The 27,494-nt window shown below is 39.2% G+C and overlaps 1 protein-coding gene across 4 annotated transcripts; it reads left to right on the top strand.

Annotated features, from left to right (window-relative positions):
• The first annotated feature begins 1,823 nt into the window (after positions 1 to 1,823).
• Positions 1,824 to 27,015, top strand: AADAT (aminoadipate aminotransferase). Of its 4 annotated transcripts, none has more exons than XM_047717395.1 (14): positions 1,824 to 1,942; positions 4,422 to 4,502; positions 5,146 to 5,314; positions 6,712 to 6,844; positions 10,135 to 10,209; positions 14,495 to 14,704; positions 16,828 to 16,893; positions 18,579 to 18,667; positions 19,129 to 19,225; positions 20,269 to 20,330; positions 20,597 to 20,661; positions 22,557 to 22,663; positions 25,375 to 25,476; positions 26,610 to 27,015. In XM_047717395.1, exons 2-14 carry the CDS (start codon positions 4,436 to 4,438, stop codon positions 26,649 to 26,651), a joined length of 1,284 nt encoding a protein of 427 aa, XP_047573351.1. In that variant the 5' UTR covers positions 1,824 to 1,942; positions 4,422 to 4,435; the 3' UTR covers positions 26,652 to 27,015. The 4 variants fall into 4 exon arrangements, with proteins under 4 accessions (XP_047573351.1, XP_047573352.1, XP_047573349.1 ...); XM_047717393.1 differs by lacking the exon at positions 1,824 to 1,942 and adding an exon at positions 3,918 to 4,106; XM_047717394.1 differs by lacking the exon at positions 1,824 to 1,942 and adding an exon at positions 3,919 to 4,106 and having other exon boundaries at positions 18,585 to 18,667.
• The last annotated feature ends 479 nt before the right edge of the window (positions 27,016 to 27,494 follow it).

The following is a 27,494-nucleotide window of genomic DNA, read 5'->3' as shown; positions in this document are numbered from 1 at the left end:
AGCTAGGAGAGAGGCATGGTATAGATTCTCCCCCCAGTTCTCTGAAAGAACCACCCTGCCAACATCTTGATCTTTCACGTCTAGCCTCCAGAACAGAGATGGTACATTTCTGCTGCTCTAAGCCATCAAGTCTGGGGCCCTTTGTTCCAGCAGACCTAGGAAAATAACACAACATGTAAATGAACCACTTTGGAGGCAGATCATCTAGTTCCAGACAAGCTTTTAGATGAGTGCAGCCCTAATCGTTATCTTCACCTCTACTTCCTGGGACCACCCTAGCTGGAACTGACTGCTAAGGGGCTGCTGAATTCCTGAGCCACAGAAATGAAGAGATAAGCATCTGCTGTTTTAACTGTTATTATGGACTGCACTGTGTCCCCACCCTATATTCAGATGTTGAAGCTCTAACCCCTCAAGTGACTGTGTTTGGAGACAGAACCTTTAAAGAGGTAAGTAAGATTAAATGAGACTGTTAGGATGGGGCCTTCATCCAATATGATGGGTGTCCTTATAAGAAGAGGAAGAAACTGGGGTGCCTGGATGACTTAGTCATTAAGCATCTGCTTTCTGTTCAGGTCATGATCCCAGGGTCCTGGGATTGAGCCCCACATCAGGCTCCCTATTCAGCGGGAAGCCTGCTTTTCCCTCTCTCACTGCCCCTGGTTGTGTTCCCTCTCTCACTGTCTCTCCATCTGTCAAAGAAATAAATAAAATCTTAAAAAAAGAAGAAGAAGAGGAGGAGGAGGAGCAATAAACACCAGGGATGGGCACACACAAAGAAAAGGCCATGTGAGGACAGAGGGAGAGGAGAAACCCACCCTGCTGACATCTTGACCTTGGACTTCCAGCCTCTAGAACTGTGAAAAAATAATGTTCTGCTGTTTAAGCCACTCAACCTATGGTATTTTGTTCTGGAAACCCCAGAAGAATAATACAGCTGGTAAGTTTGGGGATAACTCATCACACAACAATAGATAATAATATACTTTCCCACACCAGCGCCCCCAAACACACACGTTTTCCATCTCCATTTATCACCCAAAATTGTCTCAACAGTCTAGCCCCAAAGTATGCAAATTAGAAACGTCAGCAACATTTCTTTGAACAGATTTGGTATTTTTTTTTAAAGATTTTATTTTTTATTTATTATCTTGACAGAGAGAGAGAGATCACAAGCAGGCAGAGAGGCAGGCAGAGAAAGAGAGAGGAGGAAGCAGGCTTCATGCTGAGCAGAGAGCCCGATGCGGGGCTCGATCCCAGGACCCTGGGATCATGACCTGAGCCGAAGGCAGAGGCTTAACCCACTGAGCCACCCAGGCGCCCCCAGATTTGGTATTTTGAAACTTGATTCTCTCACAGATTATGGAAAAGGCTCTGTGCTAAATCTGTCAGGTGAGGAACAAGACTTCCCATAATGACCTTTAACCTTTAAGTGAAAGTAGTAAAAGATGACAATTAGCCTATGTGTGACCCTGTTTGATTTTAGACTATGAGCATGACCCAGATCATAATAGGAAGCTTATACTTCTAACCCAATGGGAAACTTGTGTCCATTGGAAAGAACCACTATCTTCTCTCTGCTTTCCTTAGCAGCTTGTATATCAGTTAAGGATGTTGAATTATATGAAAATGCTAACCCCTCAACCAGCAAACACTTGCTCTTCCAGACTTGTCTTATATTTTTAAATTTATTACAGTTCCTAGCACAGAGCAAGCACTCAGTAAATGTTTAGAGAATAACTGGGTCCAGAAAAACTGTGCCCTTTAATTCTATCCATAGGCAGTCCTATGCCAAGACTTTAAAAAGGCAGCACTGAGATGTGAACATTGCTCAGTCGTCTTACTCCCACGGGAAGAATTCCTTCTGCAGTCACTCGCGACAAATTCCAAGTCTGGTCTGTTTGATTTCTTTGGCAATCTATTTCCAGCTTCTGATTGTCAGGTAAGCCCCTAACTTAACTTAACTCTTGCCTGACCCTTTCCCATCACAGTAACCATTTTATGCCTTGGGTTTTCTGAACATAATCCTACAGTCCTGTACATTCCCTTTAGACCTCCCTCAAAGGACAGTTCTCTGTCCTTGTACCTGGCCTTAATCATCACCCCACTTATTCCAATCAGCACCCTCAGCCATCTCCCCTATCCAACTCCAGGGCAGCACCCCCCCCCAAAAAAAATTCAGCAAAGTGTTTAAGGTTGAGAACCTGTATCTTATGACTTGATGGCCTTAAATCTCTTTAGTTCGGGTTCCAGGAATTATATTCTACTAATGGGGAGGGTATTGGGGTGGGGGGGACTAGTTCTGCACTGTTCTTTTTAAAGATTTTATTTATTTATTTGACAGAGAGAGAGAGAGATCACAAGTAGGCAAAGCAGCAGGCAGAGAGAGAGGGAGAAGCAGACTCCCTGCTGAGCCGAGAGCCCCATTCGGGGCTCAATCCCAGGATCCGGAGATCATGACCTGAGCCAAAGGCAGAGGCTTAACCCACTGAGCCACCCAGGCACCCCATTAAGGTCTATATAATAGATACTATAAGAATCATAGAACTGTGCATGCACGTGGTTGCAAAAATTCGTCTTGAATGTTTTCTTAGCCCAAAACTCCAAACTGTTTTTACCCTTTCCTACTACCAAAGGGAAGTTCAGGTTTCTGTTAAGCATCTGAGGGAACCACACTTATTGGAGCCAAAAAGAAGCTGCAGTCACCAGTAACACCAATATTTCTAGTTACATTTCATATGCAACCCAGATCTATACTTTATTTAGATGTATTTCGAGCTCCTCCAGCTAATTTCTAGAAACATTCAGGGGCAAGCCTTTTTAAAATAGACAATCTCAAAAAGATCCTTAAGGTATTCATGAATTAACTAAGGACACAACTTGCCTTAAGAGTTGCCAAGTAGTTTCTCCAGCCAAAAATTTTTAGAGGCTGAGTATTTATATAAAAACATTGTAACCACTCATAATAAGAGCTAACATGTATTAAGTGCTTTTACAAATGTGCAGGTGCTGTGCCCATGTGCTTAATATGGAGTCTCTGGTTTAATCCTGCTGACAGCTCTGTGAGAAAACTCATGCACAAAAAAGTAACTTGTCCAAAGACACGCAGCTGGTAAACCATCAGATGGGATTTACTAATACCAGAAATACCCTTCTGGTATTTAGCTGCCAGCATAAAGATTCCACTGCTTATCTCAACCTTTTGTTGCCAGGACCATGCTAAGGATAGAAGTGACTACTAGACTAATCTATTTCTGTCTAGAAGAGAGCCCTCTGACAATATGTCAAAACTCATCCAGGATGTATTCAATAAATGTTTACTGAATGAATGAAGCCAGTTTAGAATTTGTTAAAAATAAGTAACTCTCTCATATATCCACCTAGGAATAAAAAGGAGAGGGGCTGTCTCAAAATCTTCTCCCATTGAGAGCTTACAGGGAAAACTGTGTTAGTGACCCCAAGAGATTAATCTAAGTCCTATATCTAACTGAAGTCCATAATGAATAGTCAGAAAATCCAAGGGGAGGAAACACAGTAAAATTTGAGGAGACACTCAGAGTGATTCTTCCAAAATTTGTTTCAACACTCCCCTCCTCGTTCTAAAATGTTCAGATCTTGGACAAAGTATCGTTGCAAATCATCTGGGTCGCCTGGGTGACTTCCTGGGATAGTGCTATAGGTATTTTAGGAAAGGTCAGTATGAAACACAACAGTGTTTTATGAGGTGAGACGCACCAGCTCCCTCGCCAGAGGACTCCAGGTAACCACAAGCTGCACGGAATTGTGCGTACCAGACCAAACGCAGTTTAGGAAGCCTGCTGCAGTAGACGAAAGCAGCCACCAGATGGCACTCAAGGATTAGACTCGGGAGACTTCCGGGGCATGCCCCTCTCCTCCCTCCCCCGCCCCCCGCAACTGGCCCTTCGGCGAGGTCCCAGGCCGGCGTCCACGCCAACCCGACCTCTCTTGCGGTGACTCCCAGCTGCGAGGTCAAGAGTCGGGCCCACTTTGAATGGACTCAGGCTCTGGCCCAGGACTGCAAAAGCCTCGCGGCCGGCCATCACCCTGCTCGCCCTGCGCGGTGGACGCTGACCCGCGGTGGGGAGGTGCGCAGGGCGGGCGGTCATAGGCTGAGGCGCGGGGCGGGAGCGGGCGAGGCAGGCTCCCAGCGAGGCGGGACCTGCACCGCCCCCAGCCCAGGCGGCCGCCCGAGGGTGCGGGGTGCGGGCCGCGAATGCGAGCGACGCTGCGTCCGCGGAGCCCCGTGCCGGTGTGCCAGCCGCCCCGGGCCCGCTCGGGACCCAGACGCGGCGCGCAGCCTCCAGCCCGGGAGTTTCGACGGCGGGTGGGTCCAAGCGAGTGGCGTTTCCAGAGTTCGGAGGCACTACTGGACGCGGCTATTTCGTTTTTCTAGTTTTCAGCTAGTATCAGGGACATGAATTACGCACGGTTCCTCACCCCCACGAGCGCAGCGAGAATGCCTTCTGCCATCCGAGTCGCGAGTGAGTCCTGGGCCGGCGCCCCTCCTCCGGGGGTGGGGGTTCCTCGCAGAGCCTCCAGCGGCGGTGCCCTTCCGCGCCCCTGAAACAGGGACACACTTTGTTCTCTGGGAACTGGGCTGGAACAGAAGGCGGGGGAATTGGGTATCTCTGCTCGAGTGTAGCCCGAGCAGCATTAGAGACACGGGCTGTTGGAGGACGCCTCCTTGGAAGAGAGAGGGTGTGCCCTCTAGAAAGCCTCTTCCTGCAGGGGTGAGTAGGTGTTAGGCACAATAGGCAGATGTGCGCGGCGTGGAGCGGGCCTGGGAAACCTAAGAGCAACGAGAAAGCCCTGAAGCCTAACGCGCAGGTGGGCGCTAAATGGAAGAGAGGAGGGTTTTCTGTCACAGCTTAACTTTGCTTAACTTGCTTGTTGCTCTGCCTTAGTTGGACATCTCCATTCTTTAGTTCCTCCGCCAGTGAGGTAGGTGCAGAAAAAAGTAATTTTACGTGTTTATTTTAGACTAGTATTTTAAAATAGAATTTCTTAAAGTAGAAATTGTTCAGCTTTACAGTTTCATTGATCATAATGCAATATATTGAGCTACCTCTGTTTATGAAAGTCTTCAATGAAAGTGTTTCCTCTTCTCTTCTGTATGTATTATAGCTGAGATACTGATAAAGGCACCGAAATCAGTCATCTCCTTGGCTACTGGATCACCAAACCCCAACACGTTCCCTTTTAAGACTGCTGTTATCACCATAAAAAATGGAAAGCCCATCCAATTTGATGAAGAGATGATGAAGAGAGCACTTCAGTATTCTCAAAGTGCTGGGTAGTTATCAAAAGAGAACATAATTTTGTTGGTTCATTTTCATGAGCAACATCCTAAGGCCCACTGATAAAGTAACGTGTCACTTTTAACTGGGTATTCCACAGGTAGGAAGGTTTGGGGCAGAGTTTTCAAAGATTAATTAAGAGCAACAGGTTTATTAAATGCTTCCTCCTCAGTGACTGCTTGACTTTAAATAATGGGGAGACTCAGAGAAGGCTTGTCAAAGGAAATACCATTGGAGCTGAGACTAGAAAAAAAAATTGAGGTAGCTAAGGGAAGAGAAGCAGGTTAGGAGGAAGGAGGAAAAGGACAATCCAGGAAGCAGCAGTTCTGGGAGAAATTTTGTAATTAATGTGTTCCCTTAATAGTTGCAGACCCCAGGCACCTGGGTGGCTCAGTGGGTTAAGCCTCTGCCTTCAGCTCAGGTCATGATCCCAGGGTCCTGGGATTGAGCCCCGCATCGGGCTCTAGGCTCCGCAGGGAGCCTGCCTCTACCTCTCTCTCTGCCTGCCTCTCTGCCTACTTGTGATCTCTGTCTGTCAAATAAATAAATAAAATCTTTAAAAAAAAATAGTTGCAGACCCCTTGTGCAAAAACTTTGCCCTCTGTTCAGATGTCTTTAATATTTTCTAAGATTTTATTTATTTGAGAGAGAGAGGGAGAGATAGAGAAAGAAAACAAGTGGGGGGAAGGGCAGAGGGAGAGGGAGAAGCCAGCTGCCCACTGAGCAGAGCCCAACCAAGGCTGGATCCCAGGACCCCAGGATCAGGACCTGAGCTGAAGGCAGATGCTTAACTAACTGAGCCACCCGGGTGCCCCCAGATGTCTTTAATTTCTTAAAAGCAAGCTGAAACACATGCTTTATGACTTTCCTTAGCTGATCTTCTTCCAATGATAAAGGGTAATGTATGGAGTGTCTAAAAATTAAATTATACTTTATTAAAGTCTTCTTTGTTCTGTGAAAGAAAAGTACATTGAAATATAACACATTATTTATATATGAATTATATGTAGTATGTACAATAGGCCTTTCTTTCCATGATACAAAGATCTTGAGACTGAACTTCCAGGTAGCCTAGGGAAATTTTCCTAGAACAAAGAATAGATTTTGCAGTGAGTACTCTAGTGTACAAGAAAGAGAAGAGGCTTTGTAATAAGATAGATGTAGATTCATATCTCAGCTCATTTAATCTGAGCTGATTGACTTTATGTGAATTTCTTAATCTCTAAGTCTGTTGCCTTGTCTTTTAAATAGGGCTATTAATATTGGCAAAAAGCATTTGAGGATTTTTAAATTGAATGAATAAAGTTCCTGGCATAAAGCTACCATTTAATTCTTGACTATAATTATTATGTTTTTTAATACTATAAATTTGAAAGTACATTTTATGCTTTAGAATTCCAGAGCTGTTGTCCTGGCTAAAACAGTTACAAGTAAAATTACATAATCCTCCCACCATCAATTATCCAACCAGTCAAGGAGAGATGGACATATGCATAACAACTGGCAGCCAAGATGGTCTTTGCAAGGTAAGACTGAAAGGAAAAGGAACCCCACATTAAGAATTAAATATGTTCATAAATATAGTCATTTCTCACCTACACATAAGAGGGTCATGTTTAATGAGTTACTGGTAGTCTATCTTGTCTTTATGTAGAATTTTAAGGGGAACTTAAAGACATTCACCAACCGGATTTTTCTTAAGTGTAGATCAGGTGGTTAATGTCCCAGAACTAGGAGTCATTAAAACAAGATTCCCATTAAGGAAGTACTCAAGTCCTACCAGAAGCTTAATGAGCACTGCTTAATGTCATCTGGCTCAGAGATTCAGGTTACATTTTGATGTATGTAGTTATGAAGTTTCACTAGGATTTTTAAAAATTTTTTTAGAAGGTGTATTCTGATACTCCTGAGAGGAAATGTTATTCCTTTGCCTGCCTGCTTAGTTCAACACCTGCGCTCACCACTGCTTATATCTGGTCGCCTCGGATGTGCTTTTGTAGATCTAGGTCTATGTCTGTCCCTGACGTCTCTCTAGGTTAGTTCTGTTATCTCCACACTCCACCCCACCTCCCCAGTTCCCTTTCTCTCTCTCTTATTCCATCTGCCTCTCTCCTGGGTTCCAGCAAGCCCACAGATGTATAACCACCCCTGGGGAGTTCTCACAAGAGACAGCATCAGTGGTTCTCAGTCTCTTCTGTTTCTTTTTTCTTTTCCTTTTCATCAATAATTAGTCCCAGATAAAGATTCTCTATATTCAGCCTTCACATCTAGACTAAAAAGGACTCTTATTTATGTTAAACCAGAGTAGCTTTGTTTTTCTTTTTAGGAAAATGTAAAAGCTGCAATCTAGTTAGCTTTAGTGAATTTTAAATTATTTTTACAGAATAATGTATTGAACTAATAAGAATATAATTTTTCCTCCCTCTTTTTGTATTTAATTGGAGAAAAGGGGGGAATTAGCTACTGTTTGAGTGTTTGCTTGAAGACAAACATTTGTGATTCTATAGATTAATATGAAAAAAGTTCTTTTTAATTAAATTCTTTTTTAAGAAGGTATACTATGAACTTTTCTCTCAGAACGATGCCCAAGACGATTTTTTCATTATCTGTCACAACATCAGTCATAACAAAGGAAGATAGCATAGGTGGCCAGAAATACCAATAACTCACTTACTTACAGACATGCTTATTACAGAGGACTTCATGGGAATCTGGTCTACTATTCCTTCCACTTTGTTCTCTAAGATAGATGTTACATTAGGCACCTGTGTCTCTGTCTACCTCTATTAAACAGTGCTACCAGATAATAAACAATCCTTCTTTTCATTTAGAATATTTGACATTTTCATGTTCCCCAATTGACATGGAAAATATATTTGATTAGATTTTCATTTCATTTATTGACAACACACATGCCACCCAAGTAATTTGTTTGGTCCTAGGATGTCCTCTAAAGCCTGAATCACTTAGAAATGTTTCGGAGGAGGATGCTGCTTCTCATAAAATGCCAAAAGCTCATAAGGAAAAGGTGAAGGGAACATTATAGGCCAAATCGGAAACAAAAGCCAGAATGTCTATCTCAGTTGATAATGCCCATACTGGTTGTCATGAGATACAGGTTGTTAAAATGATAGGAAGGAGAGGCTTGAACTGAAGATTGTGACACACCACAAGGAAAGAAAAGATGATGCCATCAATTATGTAAGATTTCGTTATAATGGACCCCCCTTTGATTTAGGAGAGAAGTATCTATTATCTAGATCATATTGTCTGCAAAATCTCTTAAGATTTGTGGAGCCTGTCTTATCTAACTTCTAAATATGCTTTCACATTGTTGATCTTACCATCCTTTCTGAAACACTCGTCTCTGGTTCTCCGAATACCTCATTGGCCCAGTTTGCCCTGCCTTTGCAGTGTCCTCCTCCTCTGCACATCCATCATTTATCAGAGTTCCTCAAAGCTCCATCCTCAAAACTCTTCTCTCCTAAACCCACGAACTCTCCCTGGGTGTCTCCATTCACACCCATGTGCTTGATCCTATGCTAGTAACTTCCATGCTCCTTCCAAATCCATGTGTCCCATCTGTCTACCTGGTGCCATGACAGAATGTTTTAAAGGCATCTCAAACCAAAACACCCTCCTCACCTTGTTCCTCTCTCTGAGAGTTTGTGGTTCTGTTTTTCAGTAAACAGCATCACTCCCTCCATCTGTCTAACTCTGTGGCCAGAAGTCTAGGAGTCATTCTTCATGCCTCCCCTTCATCACTCCCCTGTAATCCATAATTGTGTTCTGTATTTCCTAAATATTTCTCAGTTCTCCTCTCCAGTTCCATCATCACTGTCTGTCAGGCTATATACCCATATCTCTCCCCAAAATTGCAACAGGAGGGTCCCAGATAATCCTCAGGCTTCCTAGACCTTCTGCATACATTCCCACTCACCTTTCATTCTTTCATAATGAAGCCAGAATGAGCTTCCCAACATGAATATCTGATAATCTGATTCCCCCTTCCCAGCCTCTACCTGATATTCTTACTCGCCTCATGCGGCTTAAACGTCTACCTGGTGTTTCTCTGCCTACTTCTATCTGATCTCACTCCACCCTCCTCTTTACATTTCCTCTTCAAGCCACTGAATTCTTTCAGTTTCTCAAAATGTACCTATTGTGATCCTCTATACCAACTCATCACTTCTCAAGGAAGCCTTCCTGGATCCCCAGAAGTCCCCAAATGCCCAAGCCCTCCTACAATGAGCCCTTAAAACCTCTGCATCTATACTTAACAGCACTTGTCATTGTTTTTAAATATACACTTAATTGAGTAATTATTTGGTTAGTGTCTAGCTTTCCCATTGGACGAGTAGCTCCATGAGGACAAGAACCATGTTGCTATGCTCGTCATTTTGTCTCCATACCATACACAGGCTTGACTTACAGTAAATATTCAATGCATTTTCAAAGAAGGTATGAAAGAAATATATGAATTTTAGGAGCCAAACCAGTTATCTTACCGTAGAACGGAGTTTGGGAAACTATGGCTTGAGAGCCAAATCCAGCCCTCATCTGACTTTATAAATAGAGATTTATGGGAACTCAGCCACACCTATTGGTTTGTATATTGCCTTTGGCAGCCTTCTCACTCTAGAGGCAGAGATAAATAGTTGCAATGGAGATATTATGGCCCCCAGAATATGTACCATCTGGTACTTTACAGAAAATTTGCCAGTTCCTACTGTAGAATCCTAGAATCCTCAAACTGAAAAGGAGATCTAAGAATGGAAACAATAATATCCCAACTAACCTATGCTTCTTTTGTTAGGTGTTTGAAATGATCATTAATCCTGGAGATAATGTCCTCCTAAATGAACCTGTTTATTCAGGAACACTTCAAGCTGTGAGTACACATTTTTATAAAATGCAGCTCTCTTTTAATAAATAAAACATTACACCTTTAAAATTCTCTGTCTATGGAAAAAGAAAATAGTATCTTCCATCTGTAAATAGGAGAATCTTAAGTGATGTTTGCAAAATATGTTAAATGTACCCTCTGCTTTATACATTTCTTTTTATAAAATCTAAAAGTGTAGGTGCTGAAATTAAGCTGTGCGAAATCACATCTAGCTTTCTTAATATTTCATGTGACATGCAACTTCATTTACAAAAAACTTAACTTTTTCTTTACTTTTGTTACCATACGTCTAAGTATAGTCACATTATATGTCAATTTAATATAACTGTAAGCCAATATGGTGTAATTAGGACTTTCCACTCCAGTGTTAAATTAATGGGACTATAATGTCCAGAAGGAGGAAGCTGGTCATCCAGCTTTGCTATGCCCTAGTGAGAACACACCACTGACAAGTAGGATTTTCTGGGGCACAATACTTTAGGGTAGCCATGGACTGATTTGTGCAGGTCCTTAGATTCATAGGCCTCGAACCAAAGGGTGAGAACTACAGGGAAGCTATTTCAACTCAATATAAGAACTTCCTAGCCATGAGCCTTTACCTGACTCCTGACTCCCTAAGGAAGGAAAGCACTACCCATCACTTCAGGTGCCCAGAGTTACTCTCAGTTGTCATCTAACACCTAGCTTAAAGTAGGGGAGTGAATGAGGTGACCTTTATTTATGCTCTGCTGATTCTAACTTCACAGATTCTCTTTTTTTGGTCAAGTTTAATATTATCTTAAACAATTAATATAGAAAGCTTTTAGCTAGTCTTAATGAAAGGCAGATTTTCTCAAAACTCCTAAGTAGAGATGAAATTGATACTATAAAAAAATGCTTTTCCAAGTGAACAATCTGAAAAGGAAATTAAGAAAGCAATTCCATTTATAATAACAGCCAAAAGAATAAAATATCTGAGATTAAATCTAAGGAAGGAGGTAAAAGAGTTGTACATTAAAAACTATAAAACACTGCTCAAAGAAATTGAAGAAGACCCAAATAAATGGGAAAACATCACCTGTCCATCAATTGGAAGACTTAATATTGTTTAGATATCAATACTACCAAAGCAAACTACAGATTCAAAACAATACCTATCAAATTCCAGTAGACTTTTTTGCAGAAATAGAAAAGCCAGTTGTCAAATTCATATGGGACTGGAAGGAATCCAAATAGCCAAAACAATCTTGAAAAAGAACAACAAACAAGTTGGAGGACTCCCACTTCCTAATTTCAAAGCCAGCTTCAAAGCTATACTAATCAAAACTGTGGTACTGGTACAAGGATAGACATATAGACCAGTGGAATAGAATTGAGAGTCCAGAAATAAACCCACACATCCGTGGTCATTTTATTTCAACAAGAGTACCAGAACTATTCAGTACAGAAAAAGTAATCTCCTCAACATAAGGTTCTGGAACAACTGGATTTTCACATGCAAAAGAAAGAAATTAGACCCTTGGACTGTGTAAAAGTTTAACTCAAAATGGATCAAAGACCTGAATGTAAGAGTTAAAACTATAAAAGCCTAGAGGAAAACATAAAGACAAATCTTCCTGACCTTGAATATGGCACTAAATTCTTAGATATGGCACCAAAAACACAGGCAAAAAGAACAAAAAATAGATATATTGGACTTCATCAAAAATTAAAAACTTGTGTGCCCTGAAGGACATTATGAAGAAAGTGAAAAGACATCCTACAGAATGGGAGAAAATACTTGCAAGTCATATATCTGATAAGGATTTAATATCCAGACTATATAAAGACCTCCTACAACTCAATAACAATAACAACAATATAAGAACCTATTTGAAAAATGGACAAAAGTCTTGAATAGACATGTCTCCAAAGAAGATATTCAGGTTGCCAGTGAGCACAGAAAAGATGCTCAACGTCATCATTAGTCATTAGAAAAATGCAAATCAAAAACACAGTGAGATACTGCCTTATATCTACTAGTACAGCTACTTCTTTCATGCAACATAACAAGTGTTACTGAATCTGGTGTTGCTGGTGGAAATGTTAAGTGGTACATCCACAGTGGAAAAACAGGTTGTCAGTTCCTCAAAATATTAAACTTAGAATTACCATCTGACTCACTAGTTCAACTCCAAGTATATACCCAAAAAGAATTGAGAACTGGAGCTCAAGCAGATAATTGTACACAAATGTTCATTGCGGCATTATTCATAATAGCCAAAAGGTAGGAGCAACTCAAATGTACATCAACAGGTGAGTGAATAAACAAACTGTGGCATATACATATGATGGAATATTATTTGGCCATGAAAAGGAACAAAGTTTTAACACACACTTCAACATGGGTGAACTTTGAAAACATTACACCAACTGAAAGCAGCCAGACACAATACAACAAATACCGTATTACTCCATGTATTTGTTTCTTATACCTAAAATAGGCAGAGTCACAGAGATGTCAGTAAGTTAGAGGTTTCTGGGGCCCGGAGACAGGGGAGAATGGGGAGTTACTGCTTAACGGGTTTCTGTTTGGTGAAGAGAAGTTTCGGAAATCAGTAGTGATGATGTTTGCACACATTGTGAATGTGATTAATGCCATGAACTGTACACTTAAAAATGTCAAAATTTGAAGGGTGCCTGGGTGGCTCAGTTGATTAAGCGTCTGCCTTTGGTCATGATCCTGGGATCCTGGGATCAAGCCCTGTGTGGGGCTCCCTGCTCAGCACTCAGCAGGGAGTCTGCTTCTCCCACCCTCTCTCCCCCCAACCCATGCTCTCTCTTGCTCTCTCTCAAATAAAGTCTTTTAAGAAGAAAGCAAAATTTTTGTCATATCTATTTGCCACAAAAAAAAACTAAAGTAAAATAATTGCTTTTTCTTAATGATTGGATACTAATTTCAATCTGATACTAATTACTTTACTAAACTCTTTATGTAATGCCTATGAACCTGAAACCAGTGTCTGTGTCATCAGCATCACACATGCGTGCACAGATGTTTCCACATACCCAGACAGAAACTATGTGCCAGGCTATGAGGAGATTTGCTAGTAAGGAACATGTGTTTATTTCATGGCCCAATATTACTTTGTTTAATCATGGTAGATGTGTTTCCTCAGCCTAAGATCTTTTAACTTTGTCATAAAGTTGTATGGATTATTCCTACTTAGTACATACTTCCACATTTGACTGCTAAAAGAGTATCTGCTTACCTTTGAAAAATTTTTCTTCTGAGAACCTCACTCAAATTATTATTTCTAAAGTTCCATTTTTTTTCTTTATGTTCATCTAAGAATAAGATTCCACAAGACTTTTATAAAATTATGTCTATAAGCAAGGCCACTCCTTATGATTTCAGGCTTAGCCTTTGGTAAATACAAAATACTTCCATACACCTTGGTATGCTGCTGCCCTGTTCCCCTCTGTGCCCATCATCACCCTGGCTTCCCTGGCCCCACTCCTAAGACCACCCAGAACTTGCCATGATACGGAATTAATGCAGGGCCCCTAGGACTCTCTTCCTGTCAGGTACTGTTTCTGATGGGCCTGTGCTGTATCACATGTTAAATATTTTGAATATCACCTCTGCTTGTAACTATTTTAGGTATTAACATAAAAGATGCTTTCTATGTTCAACGTCCAAAAAAAAAAAAATTGTTAATATACATCTCTTTTGGAACCAGTTCTGATCATAATTCTAATGATAATTCAGTCAGGGGCTAGGTTATGCACTATAACAAACCACCCCAGTCTCCATGGCTTATGGCTAGAAAGTTTCTTTCTCCCACATTCTACATATCTACCAAAACGCAGCTGCTCCTCTCTTCCACGTCATCTCCATACCAAGCCCCAGGCTGATAGAAGCAACCTCTGTCTGGAGCATTGCCGGTCTTAGAGCAAAGGGAAAAGGGAACAGAGAACCACAAGCTGGATTTTAAAACTTCTGCTTGGACGAAACACACATCCCTTCGGCTTACAATTTACTGGCCAAAGCAAGACATATGGCCAATCCTGACATACAAGCAAGGAAGTATGGGAACTGATGGGGAATATTTTTGAACAATAATGGAATCTACCCCAGGGCAACAATGAAATGAGACTATACCACCTCAAGCCTTTGAGTGTAGAGATGAGTGCAGGTTTATACATTAAAGGGTATAAATGGTAACATCCTTGGTTATTAGAAGAACCAATGACACATTTTGTAATCATGTCTGAATCTTGGCCTTTTCTTTTTATTTGTGCTCAACAGCTTAAGCCACTGGGCTGCAACATCATTAATGTTGCCAGTGATGAATATGGGATGATTCCGGACTCCCTCAAAGAAGTACTTTCCAAATGGAAACCGGAGGAGTCAAAGAACCCTAAAAAAAACACCCCCAAATGTCTTTACACTGTCCCAAATGGTAACAACCCTACTGGAAACTCATTAACAAGTAACCGCAAGAAGGAAATCTATGAGGTATTTTAAAAGAATACGTTCTATGGGTATGTCCCTATTTATTTTTGACCTTTGAGAAGAGTACTGTGCAAGCTCCATTTCTTATTTCTTATTATTACAAGGAAGATAATTTTTAATATAAAAAGAAGTCATCTGGGACGCCTGGGTGGCTCAGTTGGTTGAGCAGCTGCCTTCGGCTCGGGTCATGGTCCCGGCGTCCTGGGATCGAGTCCCACGTCGGGCTCCTTGCTTGGCAGGGAGCCTGCTTCTCCCTCTGCCTCTGCCTGCCACTCTGTCTGCCTGTGCTCACTCTTGCTTCTCTCTCTATGACAAATAAATAAATAAAATCTTTAAAAAAAAAAAAAAAAAGAAGTCATCTATGCCTGAGGGTCCTAATAAATTGGAACACAAGAAATTACTCCATCCTTGGCTAACTATGAGATTTTTCTTTTCCCTTAATTGATACTTTCATAAAAAAGAAATAGCATTTTTGACCTACTGTTAAATTTTATGAGTTTATGTAATCAAACCCCAAGTTGATTTTCATTATTTTTATATTTTCCTCCTCTCTCTTCTCTTTCCTACTCCTTAGCATTTTAGGTTACAAAGAAATTCTTTAAAAATAAGAGGCATGCTCTTTTGTCAAGTCTCTTTTAGGTAGTCTGACTATGATGTCTAAACTTTTCATAGCAAACATTTTTTTTAAAATATCAAACACATACCTAGCGGTACAAAAATCTTTGAAAAATAAGAGAAATGTGCCTTTAGTAAAGTCTCTTTTATGTACCTTACTGTGCTCCCTAGACTTTTGCTACTAATAGCTTTTTAATATAAGTACCAAAGCCATATTAAACTATATAGAATGTGCAGTAGAATCATAAAGGAAGATTTCAAATAGCTTCTTTCACTCATTTTTGTGTGTCTGTGTGTGTCAAAATATTGTCTTATTTTTCACATACTCCAGAGTTCTGTCCTGTGTTCTTCTCTTATTTACATACTACCCCCAGATAGTCTCATCCATTTCTATGGCTATAAATTCCATTCTAATTAATAGGAATGCCTTTCCCCTGAACTCCAGGCTTCTGTATCCAACTTCTCCATCCACCTTCTGTTTCCAACATCGGCCATGAATGTCTAATAGACATTTCCAACCTACCATGACCAAATAGAACTCTCGATTTAGTCCAGCCGCACCCAATCTCCAATCCCAACCCCTCACATTCCCCATCTCTGTAAATAGTACTACTATGAACAGTGACCCTTTATTCCTCTCTTTCTCTTCTCTCCCCCCACCACCCCCTACATCTAATCCATCTTGTGGACTCCACTGCCAAATGCATCCAAATCCACCTGTTTCTCTCTTTTTGCCCTTACTACCATGGTCTTCCCAATCACCACCTTCCTTCACTGGGCTATGAGGATAGTTTCCTCATTGGACCCCGGCTGCACTCCATTCTCCATCTCCAGCCATTCTTCACAAGCAGCCAGTCATATCCTTCCCCACCTCCCCCGAAATATAAAGGTAAAGCCAGTGTTGTGGTCCTGTTTACAATCCTCTAGTGGATTCCCTTTGCAGTTAAAATAAAACCAAATTCCTTCATCTGCTCCACAAAGCTATGTGACTTGGTAGTCTAATCTCAGACCCTGTCATCTCTTATCTTATCATCCTTCTTGCTGCAGGCCACTTTGTCCTTCTGAGCTCTTGTGTTATCTTGTCAGGAAGGGCTTCCCAATGATTCAGACTGAAACAGCTACCCAATCTCTCTCTCTCTCTCTCTCTCTCTCTCTCTCTCTCTCTCTCTCTCACACACACACACACACACACACACACACACACACATCACCCTGTTTATCACCCTTCCTAGCCCCTAAAACCTCCTGTGTAGTATTTCTTCTCTTCATTGTCCATTGGCTTATGTATATTGTCTTTCCCAGAACCTTGAATTTAAGTTCCGTGAGAAGAGCCTTCAGTGAGTGCCTTGTTCATCTCCGTCTTATCTTCATTGTCTAGGACAAAAGGCACTCAGTAGCTTCTTGAATGAATGGATGAGTGAATGAATGAATGAATGAATACAAAGAATTCCAAGTGATTTTCAGATTAGATGGTTCTTAAGAATTAAATATACTACTTCAACCTTTTTTAGCTTGCAAGAAAATATGATTTCCTCATCATAGAAGATGATCCTTACTATTTTCTCCAGTTCACCAAGGTAAGTGATGATGTGAATTTATTTCACAATGAAGATAAACATGTAAGTTATTACACTGACTTGACTTTAGCCTGGTTTTGAAGTGGGAGCTAATCTATGTTTACATTGAAATTAAGTAAATTATTAATAATTTAGATGGAGAGGAGAAGGGAGTTGAGGGAAATTGGAAGGGGAGGTGAACCATGAGAGACTATGGATTCTGAAAAACGATCTGAGAATTTTGAAGGGGTGGGGGGTGGGAGGTTGGGGGCACCAGGTGGTGGGTATTGTAGAGGGCACGGATTGCATGGAGCACTGGGTGTGGTGCAAAAATAATGAATACTGTTATGCTGAAAAAATAAAAAATTAAAAGTGAAAAAAAAAGCATTTAAAAAAAAAGAAATGGGAACTTCAATAGATTACCTCTGCATTTATAATTAATATGCCTAATTTAAGAGTATTAAAGGACAGGATTTTTTCTTAACTCAAAAAAAAAAATTATTAATAATTTGCTACCACTCCAATCTTTAGTCTTTCAGTTTTATCATGGAATTAATACTTGTCATGTCTGGTATTACTGCCCTTTCCAGAAACGACTTACCTTTAAAATAGTAGCTAATGCTCTATACCATGCATTTGGGCAAACAAAGTGAGTCAAGGCTGATGGTCTTCTCAAACTCCAGATCCTAGTGCATGGTTTTTTAAACATCATACCAGGGATGTGAAATAGGTTCCATTTTGGGAACTACAGTCTCTTGGCAGTGGCTGACTGGAATGATGTCTGACAAGGATCTAAAAGAGAAAGATGGTGGTGCTCAATTAGCAGTGTCCATTAAGGACTCGGGGGAATGCGTTACCAGCAGAATGCCACGTATTTAGCATCTCTGTCACCAAAGGCCTGGATCTTACCTGCAGAATAATAGATTTTTAGGTTCTTTTTCACTATATATGCCACTTTTCATGATCTCGGTCTCCTAATAGACAGCAGTAGTGGCACAGACTCCCACTGATATCTTCAAAATCAGACATTGTTTTTATTTGCTCTCAGGGCTGCAGAGAACATCTACTTGGATTCAGTGCTCCCTTTAAATCTACCGAAAAAGAACAAAAACCCTTGATTTTTCTGTATAGTTTGCCGACTATCACGTCTACCTACCTACTCCCTACCCTCCACATGACCTGGCCTCTTTTGCTGTTTGCATCTACTTTTGAAGTAAATACTCAAGTCCATATTGCAGATTGACTACATTTCTCATCTTGTTTTATCTTTCTAGCTGTTCTAAGGATCATCATTCTCTCTTGAAGCAACCCTGAATGCTGCTGGCCCTCTTCATTTTGATCTAATCCAAATGAGTTTTTCTTGAATCCTTCCTCTAAATCTGTTAATTCTGGATCTCAACCTTTGAGCCTTGGAGGGCCTATTTGAGGTTTCCCTAAATTCATACTAATAACATCTTAAGCAAATGAGTAAACTCTTGTTTTTGGCAGAAAAGCAGCGAAGCTAAGCATGTACTCACTAAAAAGCATGCATCTCGGTTTCTTATTCCATTTTTTTTTTTTCTTATTCCATTTTAAAGGTTGAGACTAAGGTAACAGAAAAGATGGTTGTGTTACTGCTCTCAGAATCTACACCCTCTCCGTTCCCTACACAAAATAATTACACAGTCACTTAGAGTTCTCAAACAAACAGTATGTATTTTTTCCATTTCAAGCCCCGGGCACCAACATTTCTTTCCATGGATGTTGATGGGCGTGTCATCAGAACGGACTCCTTTTCAAAAGTCCTCTCCTCTGGGTAAGGCTTTGTGTCTTAATTTATGGCCAGATCTAAAAAAGATAGACTATACCTGAGTGTCTTTTAGTCCAAATATTTCTCATTTAAGATGCTAGTATTCCTACTTACTTTAAAATATCAGTTTGATTATTAATTTTAATATATGCCTTTTCTTTCTTTATCCATCTGCAGTAATCAAAGGTATTTGGGTGTTAATCTAAAGTTGTAGTGGGACTGGTCAGGTTTTGAGTTTCGTATATAAAAGAACACATTTCAAAATACTTGGTCAGACTTATATTCCATTTTAAATGTACACTTAAATTTGGATTTTAAATAACAAGTAGCTAGTTTTATTAGAATGTTTTAATTGTCTAGGCCCATTTGTCCCCAAGTCACAACTGTCTTCCTAATGAAATCAGTAAAGTAACATGTATTAATTGTTAACACAGAATTCGTCTTGTGCCTTTTCTCTTTTTGTGTAGGTTGAGAATAGGGTTTATAACTGGTCCAAAATCCTTGATAGAGAGAGTTGTTTTTCACACACAAGTCTCAACCATGCACCCCAGCACTTTGACACAGGTAAGGACAATGTCAGAAATAGGAGGGTTTGGGCTTATTTTTTTTTTTAAAGCAATCAGAATAGAAAATATATGTTAGCAAGTAAGACTGAGTAAAGGTGGCAGGGAGAGAAATCACTGATACAGAATCTCGTGTTCCGATATGGACTGTATTAGAAGATAAAATACCACAGATGTTTACTCTAAAAGGCAGATGAGATTGGGCACCTGGGTGGCTCAGTGGGTTAAAGCCTCTGCTTTCGGCTCAGGTCATGATCCCATGGTCCTGGGATGGAGGCCCGCATCGGGCTCTCTGCTCAGTGGGGAGCCTGCTTCCCCCCGACCCTCTGCCTGCCTCTCTGCCTACCTGTGATCTCCATCTGTCAAATAAATAAGTAAACTCTTAAAAAAAAAAAGGCAGATGAGAATTGAATTAACCTACTTTACTTTGTAGCATAAAGATGTCCCCATGTCTTATCAATTTAGGGGTTTTTTCCCATATTTTTTGTGCCTGTTATCAACAAAACTTCACTACCCATCTATAGTATTTAGAACTTCCATTTTATATAGAAAAATCACTGAAAATGTTACACAACACGTATCTACTATGTATTTTTTAACAAATTTAGAGAAGCGATATAGTATGGCAACTAATAGCATGGATCTGGAGCTGGACAGTCTGACTTGAATCCAGGTTCTGTCTCTCACTAACTGTGTGACCTTGGGAAATTTCATTTAACCCTTGTACCTTGGTTTCCTCATCAGTAAAATAGAAATAATAGCCTAATAAGGTTATTACAAAAATTAAATTAAAATGTATTACTATATTATAGTAGTTTCTGGCCCATAGCATGTATTACATAAATATTTATTATTTTATTGTCACTGTTATTAATTAACATTTATTATAAATCACTGTGTAAATCTTGGTTCAGTTTGTTATATATTCTTGTGGTTTACAGGTAATCAAGAGTGATTTGCTTTTTATATTTAGCAAAAAAACAACAAAAAAAAAAACATTTAGAGGCCAAACCATAACATTTGTTATTGTCTTATCTCTTTTAGCTTCTGATCTCACAGCTTCTACACCAGTGGGGAGAAGAGGGTTTCCTGGCTCATGTAGATAGGTATTGCATGTTAGCTTCCATATTTTACATAGATACTGGCTTCCCTGTGTTAATTTTCATTAGAATTATTCCAAAATGAAGGGAAAAAATGCAATGGTAAAAATTTTGCCACCAAACAGGTCAAATAAACATGCTCTATTCATTTTTCAAGCATTCAATGTTTTAATCAAGATAGAAAACAGATTCTTATAGACTAAGCTCCAAAGCCTTCTGGTGTCTTCAGTCAGTGAACTAAACACATGCTTTTCATTGTTTTCTTCTTCTAGGGTTGCTGATTTCTATAAGAACCAGAAGGATGCAATAGTGGCAGCTGCAAACAAATGGTTAAGTGGTGAGTGGAATATCCATCCTGCCCTGTGATAGACACCAGCACTTTGACGAGTGGGGGGTAAACACTGCATAGTTATTGTTAATAATCTTGGGAGAAGGGAAACAAGTGTGCAGGAGTATTCTTGTCAAGTACTGTCACCCTATAAGCAATCTCAGAAGTAATAGTCTGCAAACCCTGTCACTGTTCTGCCTATCTCTACTTTACCTGTTTGCTGCAAAGAATTTGTGGCTTAAAAGGGGGAAAAAAGAACTTTTAGTCTAAAAATCAGCTAGCAATAACTTAAAGCTAAATGATGGCTATACTCAAAGGTTTTAGAGTTACTTCAAATTTTCCCCCAAACAGGAGAGGAATTGTCAAACAATTTTCTAAGACTGTATTAAAACCAAAATAGTATAACCTAAGGCAGTTCTCTCATTATAAATTATTTGCATTTAAATCGTTCGTGTCATTTATCTGTCTAATAGTATTTATTGCTAATTTGATTGCAGGATGGTTTAGATTTAATTTTCTATTAATGAATTATGTATTTTTTTAAGATTTTATTTATTTATTTGACAGAGAGAGAGATCACAAGTAGGCAGAGCAGCAGCCAGAGAGAGAAGGGAAGCAGGCCTCCTGCTGAGCAGAGATCCTGATGTGGGGCTCAATCCCAGGACCCTGAGATCATGACCTGGGCTAAAGGTAGAGGTTTAACCCACTGAGCCACCCAGGCACCCCGATGTGGTTTTAATTATATCATTAAAAAAAGCTTTTGGTGTGAATAATAGTAAATAAAAAATCAGTTCCTTATTTCTGCATATCTTATTCCCTATAAATTCCTGCTAAATAGAGAACTACCTTTTTAATAAGAGTACTATTTACCACTTTGTACAGTGGCATTAAAGATCAGGTTCTAAGAGCATCTGGGTGGCTCAGGCAGTTAAGCATCTGCCTTTGGCTCAGGTCATGATCCCAGGGTCCTGGGACTGAACCCCTGTGTCAGGCTCTCTGCTCAGTGGGGAGCCTGCTTCTCACTCTGCCTCTGCCTAATGCTACCCCTGCTGTGCTCCCTGTCTCTCTATGTCAATTAAATAAAATCTTAAAAAAAAAAAAAAAAAGAACAGGTTCTAATCAAAAGCAAGTTTTAAAATAATTGTCCTTCCTTCTTGGTTTCTCTATCCTAATACTCAGTGAAACATAAAGCCTACAAACACTTCTGGAATGATTGCATTTTAAGTACTTCTTTTCATAATCAATTACATTCTGATAAAAACTTTAATCCATCAGACTTCAAAACTATTGTGTAAATGACAGAATTTATTGAAGCACTGGAAGAATCTAGAAGGAATCAAAGAATATTCTCCTATAATTGAAAGAGCTATAGTTGGCTTCAGTATGGTTCTAACTAAGGGAAGTAGACACAGGCCTTAGAGTCCTTTGCACTACCCTAAAACTGACTAAATTGGAAATATATACATGAGTCTCCCTCTCTCCCTTCATCCCAGTCTCCTTTTTTTAAAGAAAAAAAAAAAAAGATTGTGTGTATTTATTTCATGGAGAAAGAGACAGCTAGAGAGGGAACACAAACCAAGGTAGAGGGAGAGGGAGAATCAGACTCCCCGATGAGCAGGGAGCCAGGTGTGGGACTGATCCCTGGACCCTGGGATCACGACCTGGGCTAAAAGCAGACACTTAACTGACTGAGCCACCCAGTCACCCCTAGTCTCTTATTTTTGAAATAAACTCAGAACTTCAATTTTCAGGACTCATTAAATTCTATGTTTTAAAAATGCTATCCCCACAGGAACTTTTTTGGACATACTAGTTGACAGTTACTGCAATTATGCATTAATTGATATATTTTATATCATCTAAAGTGGTTTTAACATTTATTTATTCTCTTTTTTGCTTTGTAGGTTTGGCAGAATGGAATGTTCCTACTGCTGGAATGTTTTTATGGATTAAAATTAAGGGCATTTCTGATGTAAAACAACTGATTGAAGAAAAAGCCATTAAGAAAGAGGTAAGGGGGGGTTATGCTTTTTCTTTAAAGTGATTTTTCACTTAAAATAAAAATGAAGAGAGATATTTATCATTGCCTTCTATCCCAACCCATAATATTTTAATATCAGATGTTACTTCATATTTCTATATCTTATATTTCTAATAATATTGTCTCATTGTTAAAATCAAAATAGATTTTTGAGGTATGTAATTCTTCTGGTCTACATTAATGGAAATATAGTCATTCATCTCAACTACCGCTTAGTTTAGTGGCTAAGAGCAGAGGGTTTTTTCCTCTGATTTAAGTAAGTAAAGCATGCTAGCAAACTTGGAAAATTCATGACAGTATAATGAAAAATGTTTAAGTACCCCATTATTTCACCACCCCAATTTTGTGACCATTTGTGGTATATTTTCTTGAAGAGCTTGTCTATATGTAGTATTTTGGCTGTGTAGTTATTTTCCATGGTTAAAATTACACAGAAAAGTTTGTATCCTGTTATTTTCACTTAAAATTAGGTTGTAAGGATTTCTTCTAGGCTTTTCTTTCTCTCCTTTTGTACTTAAATCTACTTAGTTATTCAGAGGCATTGACTAATGTGGAAAATCTAAATATTTTTCCATGTAGCTGTCCAATTGACCTAACAGAGTATCCTTTCTCCGTGAATTAATGCTTTTGTCATGTTTGCCAGTCTTTTGTAAACTAAGATATGTTTCTAGGATCCCTTTTGTTTTGAAAAGTAGTATAAGCAAACAGATTGTGTTGACACTGGCGCAGGACCGTGCTACTGCATGAGAGATGAGGTAGTGTGGATGCTAGAAAATTGATGGCTAGAGGTCAGACCTGGGACAGGTCTGGGAGCTGACTACCTGGACTTCAAGTCAAGCATCCACTCTAACCATCTTACTTGAGGGCAGGACTCCTGCTTCATTCATTGTTCTAATCCTACTAATTCTATACAGTAGGTACTCAGTAAATACTGACTTATTTCAAAGAAATACATTTTAGCATCATAAATCAGTTCCGTGGGGCACCTGGGTGGCTCAGTGGGTTAAGCCTCTGCCTTCGGCTCAGGTCATGGTCTCAGGGTCCTGGGATCAAGCCCCGCATTGGGCTCTCTGCTCAGTGGGGAGCCTGCTTCCTTTCCTCTCTCTGCCTGTCTCTCTGCCTACTTGCGATCTCTCTCTGTGAAATAAATAAATAAAATCTTTAAAAAATAAAAAAATAAAAAAAAATCAGTTCCATGTTTTCTTTGCTTTTCTGTCAATGCCATTATCATCAGGATTATTTGGTAAGTGGCTATTTGTATGTGTCTCTGAGGTAGGTGCTAAGGACACAGAACTCAAGACTTTCTCATCATTTTTTCGGTGCTCTCCATCTATCCCATATATCCTGCTGCATTTACCTTTACTTTTTCTAAATAATCTTTGACCTTACAGCTACAACCTTAGCCCAATTCTGGTCATCTTACAAGGAGATTTTCACTCTTCCCACCTTCTCTTACAGCTCCTTGCTTGTAATATACACCCCAGTATTTTCCACTATATTGAGAGAAATGATGATTTTCATTTGATTGTTAATCAAGACAGAAGCCTATCTTCTGCCTTGAAATCTCTTCCCCAGAATGCCCCAAACCATTTCACTCCCGAATCACCTTACTCTAGTAGACAGTGTGCAGATGGACTCTACATAACAACAGTGAATGCTCTCAGAGTACGTGATTGTACTACATAATAATCTCAAAGACCTACCACACCTGAAGTTTATTTCTGACTCACATAAAACTTTCAAAGATGTGACCTTCAGCCACCTCTGCCCCAACCAGCAATTCAGAGATGGTGAATCTTTCCTTCTTGCTGCTCTTCAGTCTTCAGTGCATGGATTCCACAATGGCTGTAAAATGGAAAGACTGTGATGGATCACACCGGGGATGATTTCGCTGGGCAAGGCCTAGAAGTGGCATGCATCACTTCACATCCATGGGCTAGGATTCGATCATGTGGCCACACACAACAAGAAAGAAGCTGGGCAACAGAATATATTTGTGCACCAGGAAACAGAGGGAATGGAGTTTGCAGTTGCTGAGCCATGCACCACAGTGCTCACGTCAAGAATACTAGTTGTTCCCACTACTCAGTCTTGACATACTTAGTCACATTTTTAGTCATCCATTCTATGTATTTAAATTCTTATCTCCTTTCAGTTCTTCAACTGGACCAATTTTCTTCCCATCTCAAGGCCTTTACACTCTCCTTTCCCTAAAATACTCTTCACCCATTTTTTGCCCTGCCAACACCTACTTACCATCCAAGTCCCCACTTAAAAGCCACTTCCAAATTCGATAACTTAAAAATGGTCTCTCATTATTTGAATTTATGTTACTTTCCTAGTTGGTTTACCATTTATTCATGTTTATTACCATTTCTATTTCTTTTATAAGCTGTCCTTTGCCCATCAAAGCTAGAATTTTTGTCTTTCTTCTCAGTTTCTGTATATTCTTTAGATGGAGAAGAGGAAGAATTTGCCATATTTATTATAAACATTTTTCCAGATTCTGTGCTTTTGTTTAGTTTTGTTTAATGTAGGACATACAGATTTTTTATATAAAATGATTTCTCTTGTGATTTTTTTAAATTGTTTTTAAATGTAAAAAGTCTTTCCCCTCTCTGAGATTGGATCTACCTATATATTCTTTTAGTAATTCACTTATTTTCCATAAACTCTCCTAGATATTAATGCTTCCTGGAAATGTTTTCTACGTCGATAGCTCAGCTCCTAGCCCTTACTTTAGAGCATCCTTCTCTTCAGCTTCTCCAGAAGAGATGGATGTGGTGAGTACAATATTCTCTTCAGAGTAACACTAGATATCAATTCTGTTTTTTGGTGCATGTATTCCTTTTGTGAGTTACAACATTAATGTCCTTTTGGGTTTCTGAAAAACAGGTATCACTTGAAAATTCATGAATTACTATTAAAAGACACACTTTAATGGCAGCAAATAGACAAAGGCATGAGACCAAGTTGGAGTTAAATTTCATCATCTTCATGAACTGTTTTCAGACTTGCTGAACCATGCTAGCAGATTACTAACAAGTTATGAAGAAAACTTCTTTCCTCCCTTCATGGAATTAGTCTGAGCTAAATTCATCACACATTCATGAAAGCCATTAGTCCCTTTCTATGAAGAAAAATTTATCAGCAAGAGTCAAATACAATAATATACTAAATTAATTACAAGTCTGGGCTTAGCCAAAATAACAAGAAGCAAAGAAACGAGTTCTTAAGGACTGAATGTCTGGGGGTCTAAATAGAAGAGGCATAAATTGAACAGTGCCATTAACCTTGAGAAGAGTCTACTTGCCCTTGCAGATGGATTGGTTCTTCATGTTCTCTATTTATTTGTTTTTTCATATCATTAAATATGCTTTTCTTAAGTTATCTCTGCTTTTATATATGAATAAAGTTGATATAGAATGCGTATGCAGGTGAGAGAAATATGAAAAAATAATTTGTGTTGTGGGGAAAATGGAAAACAATGATTTTTTTTTTTAAAGATTTTATTTATTTGACAGACAAAGATCACAAGTAGGCAGAGAGAGAGGGGGAAGCACACTCCCTGCCGAGCAGAGAGCCCAATGTGGGGCTCGATCCCAGGACCCTGGGATCATGACCCAAACCGAAAGCAGAGGCTTTAACCTACTGAGCCACCCAGGCGCTCTGGAAAACAATGATCTTGAGGGCTGTAAGAACAAACAAAAATCCTGGGAATCTGATATGCTTATCTCTATATAAATTAGTGGACATTGATGGCATCCTACCCAGATAAACCTGATGTTAAATTTGACTTTTCATTGCCTTATCTCAACTAAAGATGAATACTCTTCATTTGAATTTTTTAAATTATCACAGACGTTTCCTAAATAGCATCCTAATTTCGTTAATTCTTATCTCTTTTCTATTTCAGGCCTTCCAGAGATTAGCTCAACTTATTAAAGAATCTTTATGAAGAAATCAAACTCTATGAAGACATCAAAATGTTTCATGGATTTTTCAGATAAATTTTTTTAGCTTTTAGCAAGAAGAAATCATTGGCTTTACACTTACAGACTGGATTTCAAGAAGCATGTCAAATCTGCAGTAATTGAACTAGACAACTTTTAAGGTGCCCTTAAATTCATCAGATTGACAAAATATTTTTATAATCAACTTATACCTTTTGATAAATTTTCATCCTGCAAAAATTATTCTTATCCTGGATTTTACTGTAAAGAATTCTAGTTGCTTTATGCTTTCTCATAAATCTTCCTTGAAACTAACATTTTATAATAAATTATTTTGAAAATGTAAGAAAATAAATTCAAAATGGTATATAATGTGGACTTTTTCTATTTTTAGGAAGGTTTAATGAAAGCTAATTATAAAAATTGTTAGAATTTGATCATTATAAATGATTTTCAGTTAAGAGTACCACAGACATTATATTGTGCCATAGAAATCCCTTTAAAATAAAATTCTGAAACTAAGCACAGCTAAAGGCATCAGACCTATTAATTCTAAATAAGGAAGAGAGATCAGAGACTTAAAAAACTTTGCTACAACACTTTGAGGTACTTAGGCTATACTTTTTTTTTTTTAAGGGTATACTTTTTTTTTTTTAATTTTATTTATTTTTTTTTAATTTTTTTATTTTTTTCAGCATAACAATATTCATTATTTTTGCACCACACCCAGTGCTCCATGCAATCCGTGCCCTCTACAATACCCACCAAGGGGTATACTTTTTAATGATTTTCTTTCTCACCTTTTCAGATCTTTATTTTTCCCATCTAATTGTTAAAGCAATATATGC

This window comes from Lutra lutra, chromosome 2 (genome assembly GCF_902655055.1).
Source record: "Lutra lutra chromosome 2, mLutLut1.2, whole genome shotgun sequence".
NCBI lineage: Eukaryota > Metazoa > Chordata > Mammalia > Carnivora > Mustelidae > Lutra > Lutra lutra.
This window is presented reverse-complemented; position numbering and strand designations above follow the sequence as displayed.

Excerpts from the sequence above, each read along its gene's own strand:
- AADAT (XM_047717393.1), top strand. The coding sequence starts at position 4,013 with ATGGACTCAGGCTCTGGCCCAGGACTGCAAAAGCCTCGCGGCCGGCCA. Across the intron at positions 4,503-5,145 it reads TTCTGCCATCCGAGTCGCGA|CTGAGATACTGATAAAGGCA; the intron begins GTGAGTCCTGGG and ends TATGTATTATAG. Across the intron at positions 6,845-10,134 it reads GCCAAGATGGTCTTTGCAAG|GTGTTTGAAATGATCATTAA; the intron begins GTAAGACTGAAA and ends TTCTTTTGTTAG.